Source organism: Henckelia pumila, chromosome 4 (assembly GCF_033568475.1).
Source record: "Henckelia pumila isolate YLH828 chromosome 4, ASM3356847v2, whole genome shotgun sequence".
Taxonomy (NCBI): Eukaryota; Viridiplantae; Streptophyta; class Magnoliopsida; order Lamiales; family Gesneriaceae; genus Henckelia; species Henckelia pumila.
In genome coordinates this window covers 117,829,012-117,841,653 of record NC_133123.1, presented here as the reverse complement: position 1 = coordinate 117,841,653, position 12,642 = coordinate 117,829,012, and the positions used below count along the sequence as shown (strand labels likewise).

The window sequence follows — 12,642 nt, the reverse complement described above, 5'->3', positions numbered from 1 at the left end:
AAAATGGCTTCTGTTTTTTTAAATAAAAGCACTTAAAAAAGTTGAATTTATTTAAACACTTTTTTAAGCTTCCAGCTTCTGTATTCAAACTGACACTTAATTAAACCAAAATAAACGTTTTTTAAAAGCTCAAATTTATAGCTTTTCAAATGTTTTTTTTATAACTCAACTTTTAAAAAAATATTTTCAATCTATTTATCCAAACACAAAATTATTTCATTTTCTAGTTAAAAAAGTGTTTTTAAAAGCCAACTTAAAAAAACTTATTTTTTTAAAAATACTTTTGAAAACAAACAGGCTTTTAATGCAACCTTTGGACGAGGTGCTGGCGATCCATTTTGAATCTAGAATTTGGACGAAGAATATGTTAGCATTTTCTTGTCGTGCTATATGAAAACTATCAGGAGATCATTTCATTCCCAAGGAAAAATGGTTGAAAAGGGGAAAAATGGGGAAGGATATGGGGACTTGGGAGGAAGAAAATGGATCAAGAGGTTACTTCATCTATCGCAAATCACATGTGGTCGGCCTTATGTATATCAACTACAATATTTGAATGAGATGTTACCTTACAATATTACAATTAAACCCACTTAACTTAACTTACTTTAGCAAATCTTTTCGGGGGCAAAATGGGAAAGATATATTTTTGGTGTGGATGACACACTCAAAACAGTTTATATCATGAATGATGCTAAAAGTGCTATAAATATGATTTACAACGATATTTGCAACAATTATATCGTGAGATTTTGTTATTTTATATTTTGTATTTAATGTATTATGAGATTTTGATAAATTAAATTTTTATATAGAATTTTTTGCATGGTATGATGCAGTTTCCAAATTTCGTTATATTTAGAGCATGATTCTTATATCATATTATATCATATACTCAACTTTTATAAAATATATATAAAATAAAATAGATTTAGGCTCCGTTTGGTTTCAAAAGCCAGGTTAAAAAAATACTTTTTTAAGTACTTTTCATTTTATAACTTAAATTATAACTTAAAAAAATGTTTTAGGCCCCGTTTGGTTTTTAAAAGCAAAAAATTATAACTTAAAAGAATGTTTTTTTAAAAAAATGTTTACCAAATCCAAACTGACCTTAATATAACACAGAAGAATAAAAAAAATTGGCTTGTTCCCCTTGCATTATATTGTTATTTGATGCTGAAAATTAGGGTTTCGAAAGAAATCTGAGTTCGATCTTCCCAAATGCAGTGATACACATGATGATCTATCGCAATTTGATCATCGGTCGAAGTTCGCGAATAATTTTGTGGCGCAGTTCCGATGCTTTAATTCCGTCGCGTAGTTTCAACATCTAGATATCAGCTGATCGGCTAAGGTTTTTAGTGCCCCCTCGAAGTATTTTCTATTTATACCAAAATCTGTAAGCAGAATTTAAGGTAAAACTGGGCACAGGTTTGCGGTAAAGTGAATATTTGAGGGAGCTGTTGTAGGAAAGATTGACATAGGAGATACGAGGAAGGAGGCGCTGCTCTGGGTTTGTCGGGTTGAAGAGAACAACAAAAAAAATGGATTTTGCAGAGCAAGCAATGAACTTGTTCGGAGAATCTTCGGATGAAGAAGGGAATAACAATTACTCAAATTACAATGAAGAAGGACATGAAAATGATAGAGGGCAGCAACAGAAGCAAAGCTCTTCCTCATCGTCGGCTCACTCTTCCTCCTCATCATCAGGGCGTTCTTCATCTGCGTCTTCCTCAGCTTCATCATCATCCTCAAATCGGAGCAGCAGCAGCAGCAGCGATGGGGAAGAACAAGAACAGGATAGTCATGGTGCTGAAGAAGTGAGACTATCTTCTCACAACGATTACAATTACGAGAACGATAGTAACAATCATTACTATGGCAATGAAGTCGAGGAAGTTGAGGAGCTTGAGGAGGAGAGCAAGGACCTTTTTGGCGATGACAACGAGGATTACGTTAAAACCCTTTCAAGAAGTCCTTACCCTGTTCCTGGTATTTTTCTTAAAATATATTGTTTTGTTTCCTTTATTTTCTTCATCTTCAATTTTGGTTCAGGGTTTTGAAATTTGTAATTTTTCTGAACCGGCTGATGTTCATTATTGCAAATCGGTTTTGAGCAGCCATGGGTTTTGGGCATTCTGTGGACTGTTTCATTTGGATTTCTTACGTACTAAACTATATTCGACTATGCATACCTCTTTGGTTTCTAATTTTGCTACGTTTTGGGTATATATTAAATATTAATATCCCCAACCAAATTGTTATATCAATTTTATACCTTGGAAATTTTTGAAGTGTGATCTGATTTTTTCGTTTTTGTCATAAGGGTTGTTGGGCGTATAAACGAAGTACATAATGGCTTATAAGGAATAGCAGGGAAGGGAAACTAATAATCATAGTATTATGATATGTTAACTTGAAAATGATATGAAATTATTTATGAATTTATGCTCATTGTTTTTATTAGTTAGGACATTGTAGAACAGTTTCGACATTGACTTAGAAAATGTGAAAGGATTCATGTGTTTTTTTGGTTCCGTTGGCTACTTTGAAAATGGTTTCTATCTCGAAACAGTATCTTTGAACTTACATTGATATCCAGAGAAAAAGTCAAATGAAATGTGATTCTAAGAGGTTAAATTCATATGGGAGAACACCATTCTGTTCTAGATTTGGGCAGGCTGGCGATACTGTTTGTTATGGAATATTTATTCTTCTTTATATTTTTTAATTTATTTATTTTCTCATTCTTGTCTTGTCTACTCAGTCTTACCTGCCATACGTAATACAAACAATCACACAAGAGGTGGTTTTGGGCGTGGCCGTTGGCAGAACGATAGAGGCATTCTTCCCCGACCTGGACCTTATCCACAAAGGCAAAACTATGGTTATGGTCCCAAATTCTTCAACACCCCTCGTGATGAACGCTTTGTTTCTGAGTTGAAATTTTCAAAGAGTGAAGAAACCTTGGCCAGAAAATGCATTGCTTTTCAGGAGGTAATGGTTAACTTACATCTTTAGAGCTGCCAAAGTTTCACAAATTCAAAGCACCCTTGTATTGTTTTTAGATAACTCCATGCAGTTTTGAGTAAATTTCATGCCATAGTATTTCATATATTTGTGATGATGCATACATTGTTCACTCCCATGTTCCTCATGAGGAGCATATTGTCTATGTTTGTATTGGCTGACATTCTGGTGGTGGATCAATAGAGTGCTGCCACTGTTTTATGACTTCACCTGGCACTTGAACTGGTGAGCTGAAGCCAATTGTCTAGTCATTGGTAAATGAATCCTGAAACACTCCACTTCTTGAAGAAATCTACATTTTCATTCTTAATTAAGTTCCATATTTACAGCGCGACAATTTCCCCTCAATGGTCTAAAAGCACATCCACAAAGAGAACATATAACTAGCTCACCATCCCTGATATTATTCTGTCTATTTTTGAGTCCTTTTGAAAATGTAGAGTGTTGATTGTGGAAGGCTATTACTTGCCAAATAATTCTCCCACCATCCCTGATGTTATTCTCTCTATTTTCGAGTCCTCTTGAAAATGTTGAGCGTCGAAGGCGTCATGAAAGGAGCATTTAATCATTCATGTGTTGTGGTAAATGAAGTTTGATTTTGGCTTCTCATCCGTTCTCATTGATGTGTATTTTAACAAGTAGCCTTGTGAACTTGGTTGCTATAGCCGTGTTGAAGGTGGAGATGTCTACTTTGACGATCGGAGTTTGGTGAGCCTTTATTTCCTTTTCCTTGGAGTGCCCTTACCTTTTTCAGTTATCTGCTTCTGATCTATCTAACAATATCTCATTGTTATTGCTAGAGATTGTTTAAGCGGCTTATCACTGAAGATATTGGAACTGACCTTAATGAAGGTTTTGATACATTCATTGAGAAGCAAGGTGTGGTGAATCTTGCGTCTAATTTGAATTGAGTTTATGGATATCAAATGAGGTGTGCCATGAGTTATTTGCTTGCATTCCAGATTTGGGTTCTCAAGGATTTGGTGACCTGCTTACTTGCATAAGAAATAAAAATATACCCCTTCATAACATGCACTTTGTGGTAAGATTATGCCTCATAAACTGCTTTATTAGTTTATTGTGCCCAAGAATATGTTTCTTCACAGTTTAATAACTTTTTTTCCCCATTTTCTATTGTAGACATATCGAAACAATCTCAACAAGGTATCCGACTCTCTGGTTGTTCGTATGATGGATGCTGTTTTTATTAAAGATTATGTTTCAATCTTTACGCGTCAAGTGAATACAAGTTATAATGCTTATCATCCACAATCATATGTTCTGGTAATTGTTCCATATATCGTCTCTAGATACTGGCTACTGCTTATATCAGACATGAGCCATGGGAAATGGGAGTGCATAAGAGAAAAGGAGTCATCTATCTTGACGTGCATAAATTACCAGAAAGGCCGCAAAATGAACTGGACCGTCGGAGGTACAAGAATACATTTTTATGAATTTTCGTAAAGGCCTTCTCCTCTGGTACTTGATCCTTTTTTCTATCTAGGATTGGATGGGGAAGGGAAATGGTGGCTCAGAAATTACTTGTTTTGTGGTTGTGCATGTAATTCTGAATTATTTGCTTCTTAGTTTGCATGATCAATCAAGCTTTTTTTATTTTTATTGTTGGAGGGTGGTGATGATGTTTTAAAGGTTGTATAAATTCAAGGCTGTCTGTGTGGTTAATGTTATGTACTTCAAACCTCTTCGTATGACCATGACTTACTTTATTAATTGCTAAGATGTTTTTGTTTCTCACCGCGTAGGTCCCAACTAAATAAAATGTCTTCTGCCCGAAGAAAAATATGAACACATTAGTACTTCATGTTACGCGCATATTTTATGCTCGCTCTTTCTCGGTTATAGAACACCCATATATGTTTCTGAAAACCCTAGATGCATTGGCCTGTACCTTTTACATAAAAATGCTGAATTAAATTCGAAGCTGGCATTGACCAATTAAATTTTTTTTTTTCACTGAGCTGAGAAGTAAAAAAATTTGGTTCAAAAGCAATGTTCTAGATGAGGTAATTGATACCCTGGTTCATATTCATCTTTTTCAATGGGAAATACCATTTGGGCGTATGACTGGATTACGTGTACATCAAATGGCAACAAGTAGTTATGGATTTTCTTTCGTGAAATCTATGGATCATGCCAAAGAAAATTATTGTAAAAATTGAGTATTTTAGCTATACTTTTGACTCTGTCCCTTTTATGTTGTATAGTTATATCAGTATCCATATTCATTTTCATTATCTTTGTTCGATTTTTTTCTAATGACAGATGTTATTGGGGATATTGTTTTGAGACTCTTGCGACTGAGGATCCAAGAAGAGCTGATGGTGAAGGGATTCATCATGTCGACAGTAATATCGAATACTGCTCTGTGATTAAAACCAAATTAGGAGCCCATCGAATATTGATGGGTGCCGAAATGGACTGTTGTGATTCAACTGATGAGGGTAGAAGATTTTATGTTGAACTGAAAACAAGTCGTGAGGTTGGCATGCCTGTTAAATTATTTTATACTCTCTTCTTTCTGTCCAATTTGGAACTTACGAGTTACAACTCTTTTTGTGCTAATACAGTTGGATTATCATACCGAGGAAAGATATGAGAGGGAGAAATTGCTCAAGTTCTGGGTAATAATTTGCTCTGCAAAGTTTCCTTCCAAGTTTTCTTTGGATATCTGTCTGCATGCATAAAGAAAGACAGGATAATTATAGTCGTATGATCTGTTTTTTCATGAATACTTGTGTATCTTCCATTTTTTTTTTTTTTGGGGGGGGGGTGGGGGGTACTAAGGGGGCGGGGTTTGTGGTTTTTAAGAACTCAATTTGTGTTTTCACATGAATTGTGATAAGTTTTCTTTTCTCAAATTATAGCGAGCAATTTAAAAGGATTTTTTCTGAAGTTCACGTTTTATCTTCAAGATTTTGAAAAGCATGGTCTTGTCAGGACTCTCTGATCACCCAAGAAACGGGCTGGGGGAATTAGTTGATTGGGATCTTGTACTAGTTAAGTCATAGACTCCTACCTGTAAGCAGAAACAAAAAAAAATCATGTGAAGACTAGAATTTTTGCTTTAGCATGTTGTTGTGGCAGAACTGTTATACTTTTAGCATACTGCATACATGAAGAACCAGTGAATGCCTTATTTGAAGATGGTCTTGTGAGCCGTGCAAGTTTCCCTGCTTTCTGTTATGATAATTTTCATTTTCTGACTCGTTCTGGCTGAGCTTTACTCTCTGGGTGATATGGGTGTGCATTTATTCTGACATTCCGTTTAGTGTCACTTGTTACAAGTTATAACACTGCTAGTTGGGATGCAGATTCAGTCATTCCTTGCTGGTGTACCTTATATTGTGATTGGATTCAGGTAAATCTCAGGATTATTCATTTTGGTTTTCACTATCTGATTACTTTTTTTTTTTTCTCAATCTATTTTTGCCTTGTTAAATTATACACGTGGGTTGGCCCCTTTTAATACAGGGATGATGGTGGGCGACTTGTCCGTACAGAACGACTAAGAACCAAAGATATAACACAGAGAGTAAAGATGAAAAACTACTGGCAGGTACACTGATAACTCCATTTTATATTCATTTTTGTCTTCTGTGTTTATTGTCGCAAGTAGATTCTTTTAATCCTACTACAATTCTCTACATTCTAAAACCGTTTCTGGATAGATGACATTGATTAGGTCATCTCCAACCCAAAATTCTATTTGCACAGTTGCACTATTAAATAGTGCAAGTTCCACGCTAAATACAATACGATATCCATTTTCAACCCATTTATTTCGATTTCTACTCTATTACTGTAAAAGAAATTTCTCGAATACTCTTTTTATTTTGTTTTTCTTAATTCATATCAATATTGATTAATAAATTTGCGTGTTTGAATGTTCTCACTATTCATAGCCGCTGTTAGGTGTTGAATTTAAAATATTGTTAGTTTTTAACTTTTCATCTAGCGTGTTAGCCTTTCTGCCAATTCAAAAGTGATCCTTGGGGATTGGGGTTTGAAGTAATATAATTCTTGCTCTGGAAGTGCCAGTTTTTCATAATGCATGTGTAGTCAGTCGAGTTTCTTGGAGGCGTCAAAATACACTCACTACTTCTTGTGTTTTTCCTACTGCAAATCTCTGCAGGGAGGCGTATGTCTGGCATTTGCTGATGAGGTGTTGTGCTGGCTTTATGGGACAGTTAAAGAAAGTAAGAACCTGTCGTAATCTTTCATTTTTGCAAGTCGGATTCGGTTCAGCACCGGAAAATTAGATAGATAGGCGAATATTTTGTGAGATTCAATTACATTTTTATCGCCTGTGTTCAACAAATATTATCATTAATTCCACGTTCTGTGTCTGCAGATGAAGACTACGTATTGCAATTTGCTGCGCCTTTCACTCGGTTGGAGCTTCTGCAAGCGCAGTCGTGCCCAGATGTTATCGCCAACCATGTTGAACAGCTAGGACACCCTCGCTGAAACAATGCGTATAACTGCAAATTTTTGTGCTGTCCCATAAATATAAAACATGGGGTCGATAAAATTTGAATTGGAACTCGAGACGAGTACCCATTAAGTTAATGTATGGGCTAATTTTTGCTTAATTTACATGCATCAAACATGGGATTAAATATCAAAGGAACTATGTTTAACTTTCCTGCAACTTTTGTTTCATGTGTGAGTTGAAACACATCAAGCTAGGGAGTAACATTTGTGCTAGAAATTTTTCTTTTAATAAAGTTTCACTTTATTTCTTTTTTAAAAAATCAGTTTTTTTTATTTCGATTAATTTAATAATTTTTTTTTTGAGAAAATAATTTTTGTTTTTTATAAATAAGAAATAAAATAAATAAAACTGATCAAATATCTGTAACGTTTCTAATCCGTACCATGGAAAAGTCAAGTTAACACTTTATTGGAAGGGCTACTTGGGATTCAGTCCTTAAGTTTAATAATAATTTAATATTCAATTCCTATGTTATAAATTTTTGTTTTGACTTTCTAGTTTCAGATTTTTTTTCATGTATAAAAATTGGTATAAAATATTAAATATATGATATTAATATATCATATTTGAGTACTATCACTTTTAGATCTGGTACAAAAATTAAGATTTTGAGTACAATATTGAAACAAATTTCTTAACATAAAAAACATATTGTACATACATGTTTATGTACAAAATATTTGTATTCAAGCACTTGTTCATTATTAATCAATACATACATTAGTATTCAGGAATCACGAAAATTAGTAATTTTATGTGTTCTAATTTAAGAAATTTGAGTACAAAAAAATTTAATTTGAGTATTGATTTATATATTTATGGCATCAAAGGCCTCAAATTGAGTACAAAATCATGATTTATATATTCGATTTTAAAGAGATGAAACATAACACAAAAAACTTTATATCAAGAACATTTATTTTTATACCAGATTTGAAATCGTTGGTACTGAAATTTAATATATTTGTACCTGATTTTCAATTTTTTATATTTATTTTTCACTTAGAAAATATTTTGTGGGCCCAGGGAGTTAAATTTTTTTTTTTATTGTATTAGGGAGTGCAGAAAAACAAATATTCTGACAGGGACTGAATAGTAACAAAACTTATGAAATGGGGAATGAATTCTAATTAACCTTCATAGACATCGGTTTGAACTTTTAACGGATATAGATATTCTATTTGGTGTTGTGTTCGTTTTTTTAAAAAATAAAATTAATTTATAAATAAATCGGCCAACCAAACTTTAAGTTGCGTTTATTTTGAGAGATGGGATTATACAAGGATAGATTAAAATGTGATTCTTAATATAATTTGATAGTATATGAAGTGGTTATAAAAAAATAATAATATGTTTAGATTGCGTCTACTTATGTTGATAGAAATGTGAAAATATAATTTATTAAATAATTATTAAACTAATTAGATATGATATAAAGTGCTATGTATATAAAATAATAATTTGTTTACTGTGATTGATTACGATTGTGATTAGAATTGTGATTAAATAAAAATTCATAATTTTTTCTTTTAAATATAATAAAAAATATTGAAAATAAGGGTATATTAGGAGTTTTCTAATTGTCTTTCTATTTATGTAAGTCATAAATTTTTAAGTAAACATGAGATGAATTATTATTAATAGTCTTATCACATGATAATCACCCCAAGTAAACGCAACTTTAGTTTGATGGATTAAATTTGGGATTGATTTTTTTTTTTTTTCTCTTTTCAACATGTAAAGTGATAAGTGAAATTTATGCACTTAATTTAGATATGATTTGACTTGAATTTTGTAATGTATCGAGTGGATATTATGTGTTGAAAGGAATATTTTATTCCTTAAAATCATCTTAATTGAAAAAGATTTTATCTAATGTCTTTTGTCTTTCTTGGACATGAAGTAATTTTGAATAAATTATTTACTTCCTTGTTTAACTTGATTTGAGATATGATTAAGTTTATCATAATATTTATTATCTTATCTCTAATGATTTAATTCCTTTACTATGTAGATTTGACTTGATAAAAAAGGAACAAGATCTAGAATCCTATCTCTACAAGGAAATATCTACAAGGAAGGATTCTAGTCTATATATTGAAGAGAGACAAATCAATTGAAGATACCGAAAAAGAGAGAGACTGTGAGTTTCTTAAGCTTCAATATACGTACGTTGAGAAAGAGCTGCTAAAGCTTGTATCGGTCGTGATTGCTTGAAGCCGTGAAGAACACTCGAAGATTGTTGATCGAGGAGTGTTATCGTCTCACGTGTTTTGGCTTCAAGTTTTTCTCCTTACTTCGTTTTCATTATTTTATTTCATATAGAATGTTTTTAGGAGAACTTTTACTATTTATTTTCTCACTTATATTGAGAAATTGAGTTTTTCAATAGTCACTAGTTTTAGGGTTTGTAAAACATTTTGAAAGTTTTCTAGTGAAGTTTTGCCCTGAGGTGCTGCAAGAGTATCTTATACTCTTGCTTAAATCATTTGAACCTATTTATTTGGTTGCTTGTTTATTTTATTTACGTTTTAATTATATTCCGCTGCAAATTACTCAAGGTGTTATTGTAGGTGTTGTCAACACCTTGTGACAACAACTCAAACTGTTTATGTGCAACCCCAATTGATAGTATTATTTTGTTTGCATTTTTAGTGTCATTTTGTTAAGTGTTTTGCATGCATTTTGTGTCATTGTTCATGTTTTATTCTAGTTTTATTTTATGTCATGCATTGAGCTTCTTAACTTAGTTTTGATTTATTGTGTAGGAATTACCATGTTTTGATTAAAGAAATCGAAGTGCGTCCATGCGTCCAAAGAAAACAGCAAAGCAGATTTTTCATCATAGAAGCATGCGCTCGATCCTGGCATTTCCCTAGATCGAGCGCGGTCATGAGATTTTCAAGACAGTAGGTTGCCTCAACTCGCCCGCTCGATCGCACATTCTTCTCGGATCGAGCACGGCCAAGGAATTTTTAAGGCAGAAAGTTGGCCGGTATTGCGCGCTCGATCGGGTATATATCTAGGATCGAGCGCGCGGGTCTGTTGCGGGAAGAAATTTGTAATTTTGGAAACTCTTTTAATTAATGCCCTAGACTTTTATTAGACTTTTAATTCCGTTTTGGAGACATTATCAGTAGATTCTAGGTGCGGAGAACGTGAAGAACTCTTTCTGGACGGCTAGGTTTCATATATCTTTTTTTAATTTTAATTTCTTTCATGAATTTTTGTAGAGAATTCATGAGTATTGTTGGCTAAACTCTTAATACTTGGTTAAGGAAGACGAAGCCCTTGATTAATTTATTCGTGAGATTTATGTTTTACAGAGCTTGATTATTGTTGAGTATCAATAATTATTCTGATTTATTTCATGATTGTATATTTGATTATTAGCTTGATCACCTGATAATTCTTATATAAAATCTACTGCTAAATTGGAGTTTGAATCCGTAATTGTTTGAATTATCTGATTTGCGAAGAAAATGCAATTAATAATTGTCCGCTTGTGAGATTAGGAATTGTAGGGATAATAATTGACTAGGCTAAATTCATCCGCTTGTGTATGGGTTGTCTAGATTTATCAGTTTTACTAGTTTGCATGCTATCGTGGGTTTAAATCTAATCGCATGTATTAGATTAATTCATTGGTAAGGGTTATTTTAGAACGCTTGTGTCTAGTTAACTACAATTAAGGTGAAACAGGAATTTAATTTCCAATGATGAATATTCAACAGGATTAAATATTTTTAGATAATCGATGATCGAACGAATAACATCAAGCGTGTAGTTGACCAAAACCAAGGCTTGTCTCTTATTGAATTTTTCGTTGTGATTTAATTGTGCTTGGTAATTGATAGAATTGCATTCATAATTGTTTTTAAATTTTAGTGGATAAATTTCAAACAAAAAAAAACCCCTTTTTACTATTTTCGTATTTTTAAAGAACACGGAATTTTACCTTTCCTCGTGGGAACGATCCCTACTCACACTACTGCATGTTTTTATTTATTTGAGTGAGTCGGGTAATTTGGGCGTACACGATAAGCGCTACCAAATTTTGGCGCCGTTGCCGGGGAATCGGTGTTAATTTATTGTGTTCTTTGTTTATTTTATTTTATTTTATTATTTCTCGTAGTGCTACTCTGGTTTGTTCATGCTTTCAGGTGAATCTTCGGGAAAAGAAGAATTTTCATACGACCCAGAGATAGAAAGAACCTTGCTTAAGCGACGGAGAGAAGCTCGTAGGAGGCAAGAAGAGGACGATTTTAAGACTAAAATTTCTGAGGAAGATATGGCGGCGAATGCGAACTTGAGTTTGAGACAACTTGGCACTCCTAATCTCGCTCAGCAGCCTTTATGCATTACTTTTCCTACTCTAAAAAATAATGCTAATTTTGAATTAAAATCTGGACTGATACATCTATTGCCTGCTTTTCATGGTCTTACAGGTGAGGATCCGCACAAGCACTTGATGGAATTCCATGTCGTATGCACCAGCAGGAAACCACATGGAGTGACAGAGGAGCAAATCCAACTCAGAGCCTTTCCTTTCTCTTTGAAGAGTGCTGCAAAGAATTGGATATACTACCTACCTTCAGGATCCATCACCACTTGGACAGAACTGAAGAGGATTTTCTTAGAGAAATATTTTCCAGCTTCAAGAGCGGCAAACATCAGAAAGGAAATTTATGGCATCAAGCAGCAGATGGGAGATTCACTGCATGAGTATTGGGAGCGTTTCAAGAAACTATGCGCCAGTTGCCCGCAGCACCAGATAAGTGAAAATTTATTAATTCAATACTGCTATGAAGGGTTGTTGTCTCATGACAGGAGCATGGTGGATGCGGCCAGTGGTGGAGTTTTCGTCGATAAAACTCCAGTACAAGCAAGGAATCTAATCGAGAGTATGGCTGCCAATTCTCAGCAATTTGGCACCAACAGAAGTGATCCTGTGCCAAGAAAGAGTAGCGAGGTAAACGTTTCTTCCCTTGAACAACAACTGAGCGAACTGACGTCTCTTGTGTGTCATATGGCTGTAGGGAATGGACAGATTGCAAGGGTATGTGGAATTTGCACTCAAGTGAGACATGCAA

At 33.8% G+C, this 12,642-nt stretch overlaps 1 protein-coding gene and 1 non-coding gene across 2 annotated transcripts; one reads left to right on the top strand and one right to left on the bottom strand.

The window, feature by feature from the left end:
* Positions 1–1,171: 1,171 nt before the first annotated feature.
* LOC140861786 (NAD-capped RNA hydrolase DXO1) lies at positions 1,172–7,705 on the top strand. Its single transcript, XM_073264794.1, has 14 exons — positions 1,172–1,354; positions 1,432–1,992; positions 2,768–2,997; positions 3,673–3,738; positions 3,831–3,909; positions 3,993–4,072; positions 4,171–4,194; positions 4,341–4,465; positions 5,317–5,533; positions 5,622–5,675; positions 6,366–6,412; positions 6,526–6,610; positions 7,187–7,250; positions 7,406–7,705. The coding sequence occupies exons 2-14, from the start codon at positions 1,545–1,547 to the stop codon at positions 7,519–7,521; spliced, it is 1,635 nt and encodes a 544-aa protein (XP_073120895.1). The 5' UTR covers positions 1,172–1,354; positions 1,432–1,544; the 3' UTR covers positions 7,522–7,705.
* A 4,513-nt stretch (positions 7,706–12,218) lies between these two features.
* On the bottom strand, positions 12,219–12,325 carry LOC140870208 (small nucleolar RNA R71). Its single transcript, XR_012147180.1, has one exon. It is a non-coding gene; the product is annotated as a small nucleolar RNA R71 (small nucleolar RNA).
* Positions 12,326–12,642: the final 317 nt, after the last annotated feature.

Excerpts from the sequence above, each read along its gene's own strand:
- LOC140861786 (XM_073264794.1), top strand. The coding sequence starts at position 1,545 with ATGGATTTTGCAGAGCAAGCAATGAACTTGTTCGGAGAATCTTCGGAT. Across the intron at positions 1,993-2,767 it reads AAGTCCTTACCCTGTTCCTG|TCTTACCTGCCATACGTAAT; the intron begins GTATTTTTCTTA and ends TTGTCTACTCAG. Across the intron at positions 5,534-5,621 it reads AACTGAAAACAAGTCGTGAG|TTGGATTATCATACCGAGGA; the intron begins GTTGGCATGCCT and ends GTGCTAATACAG.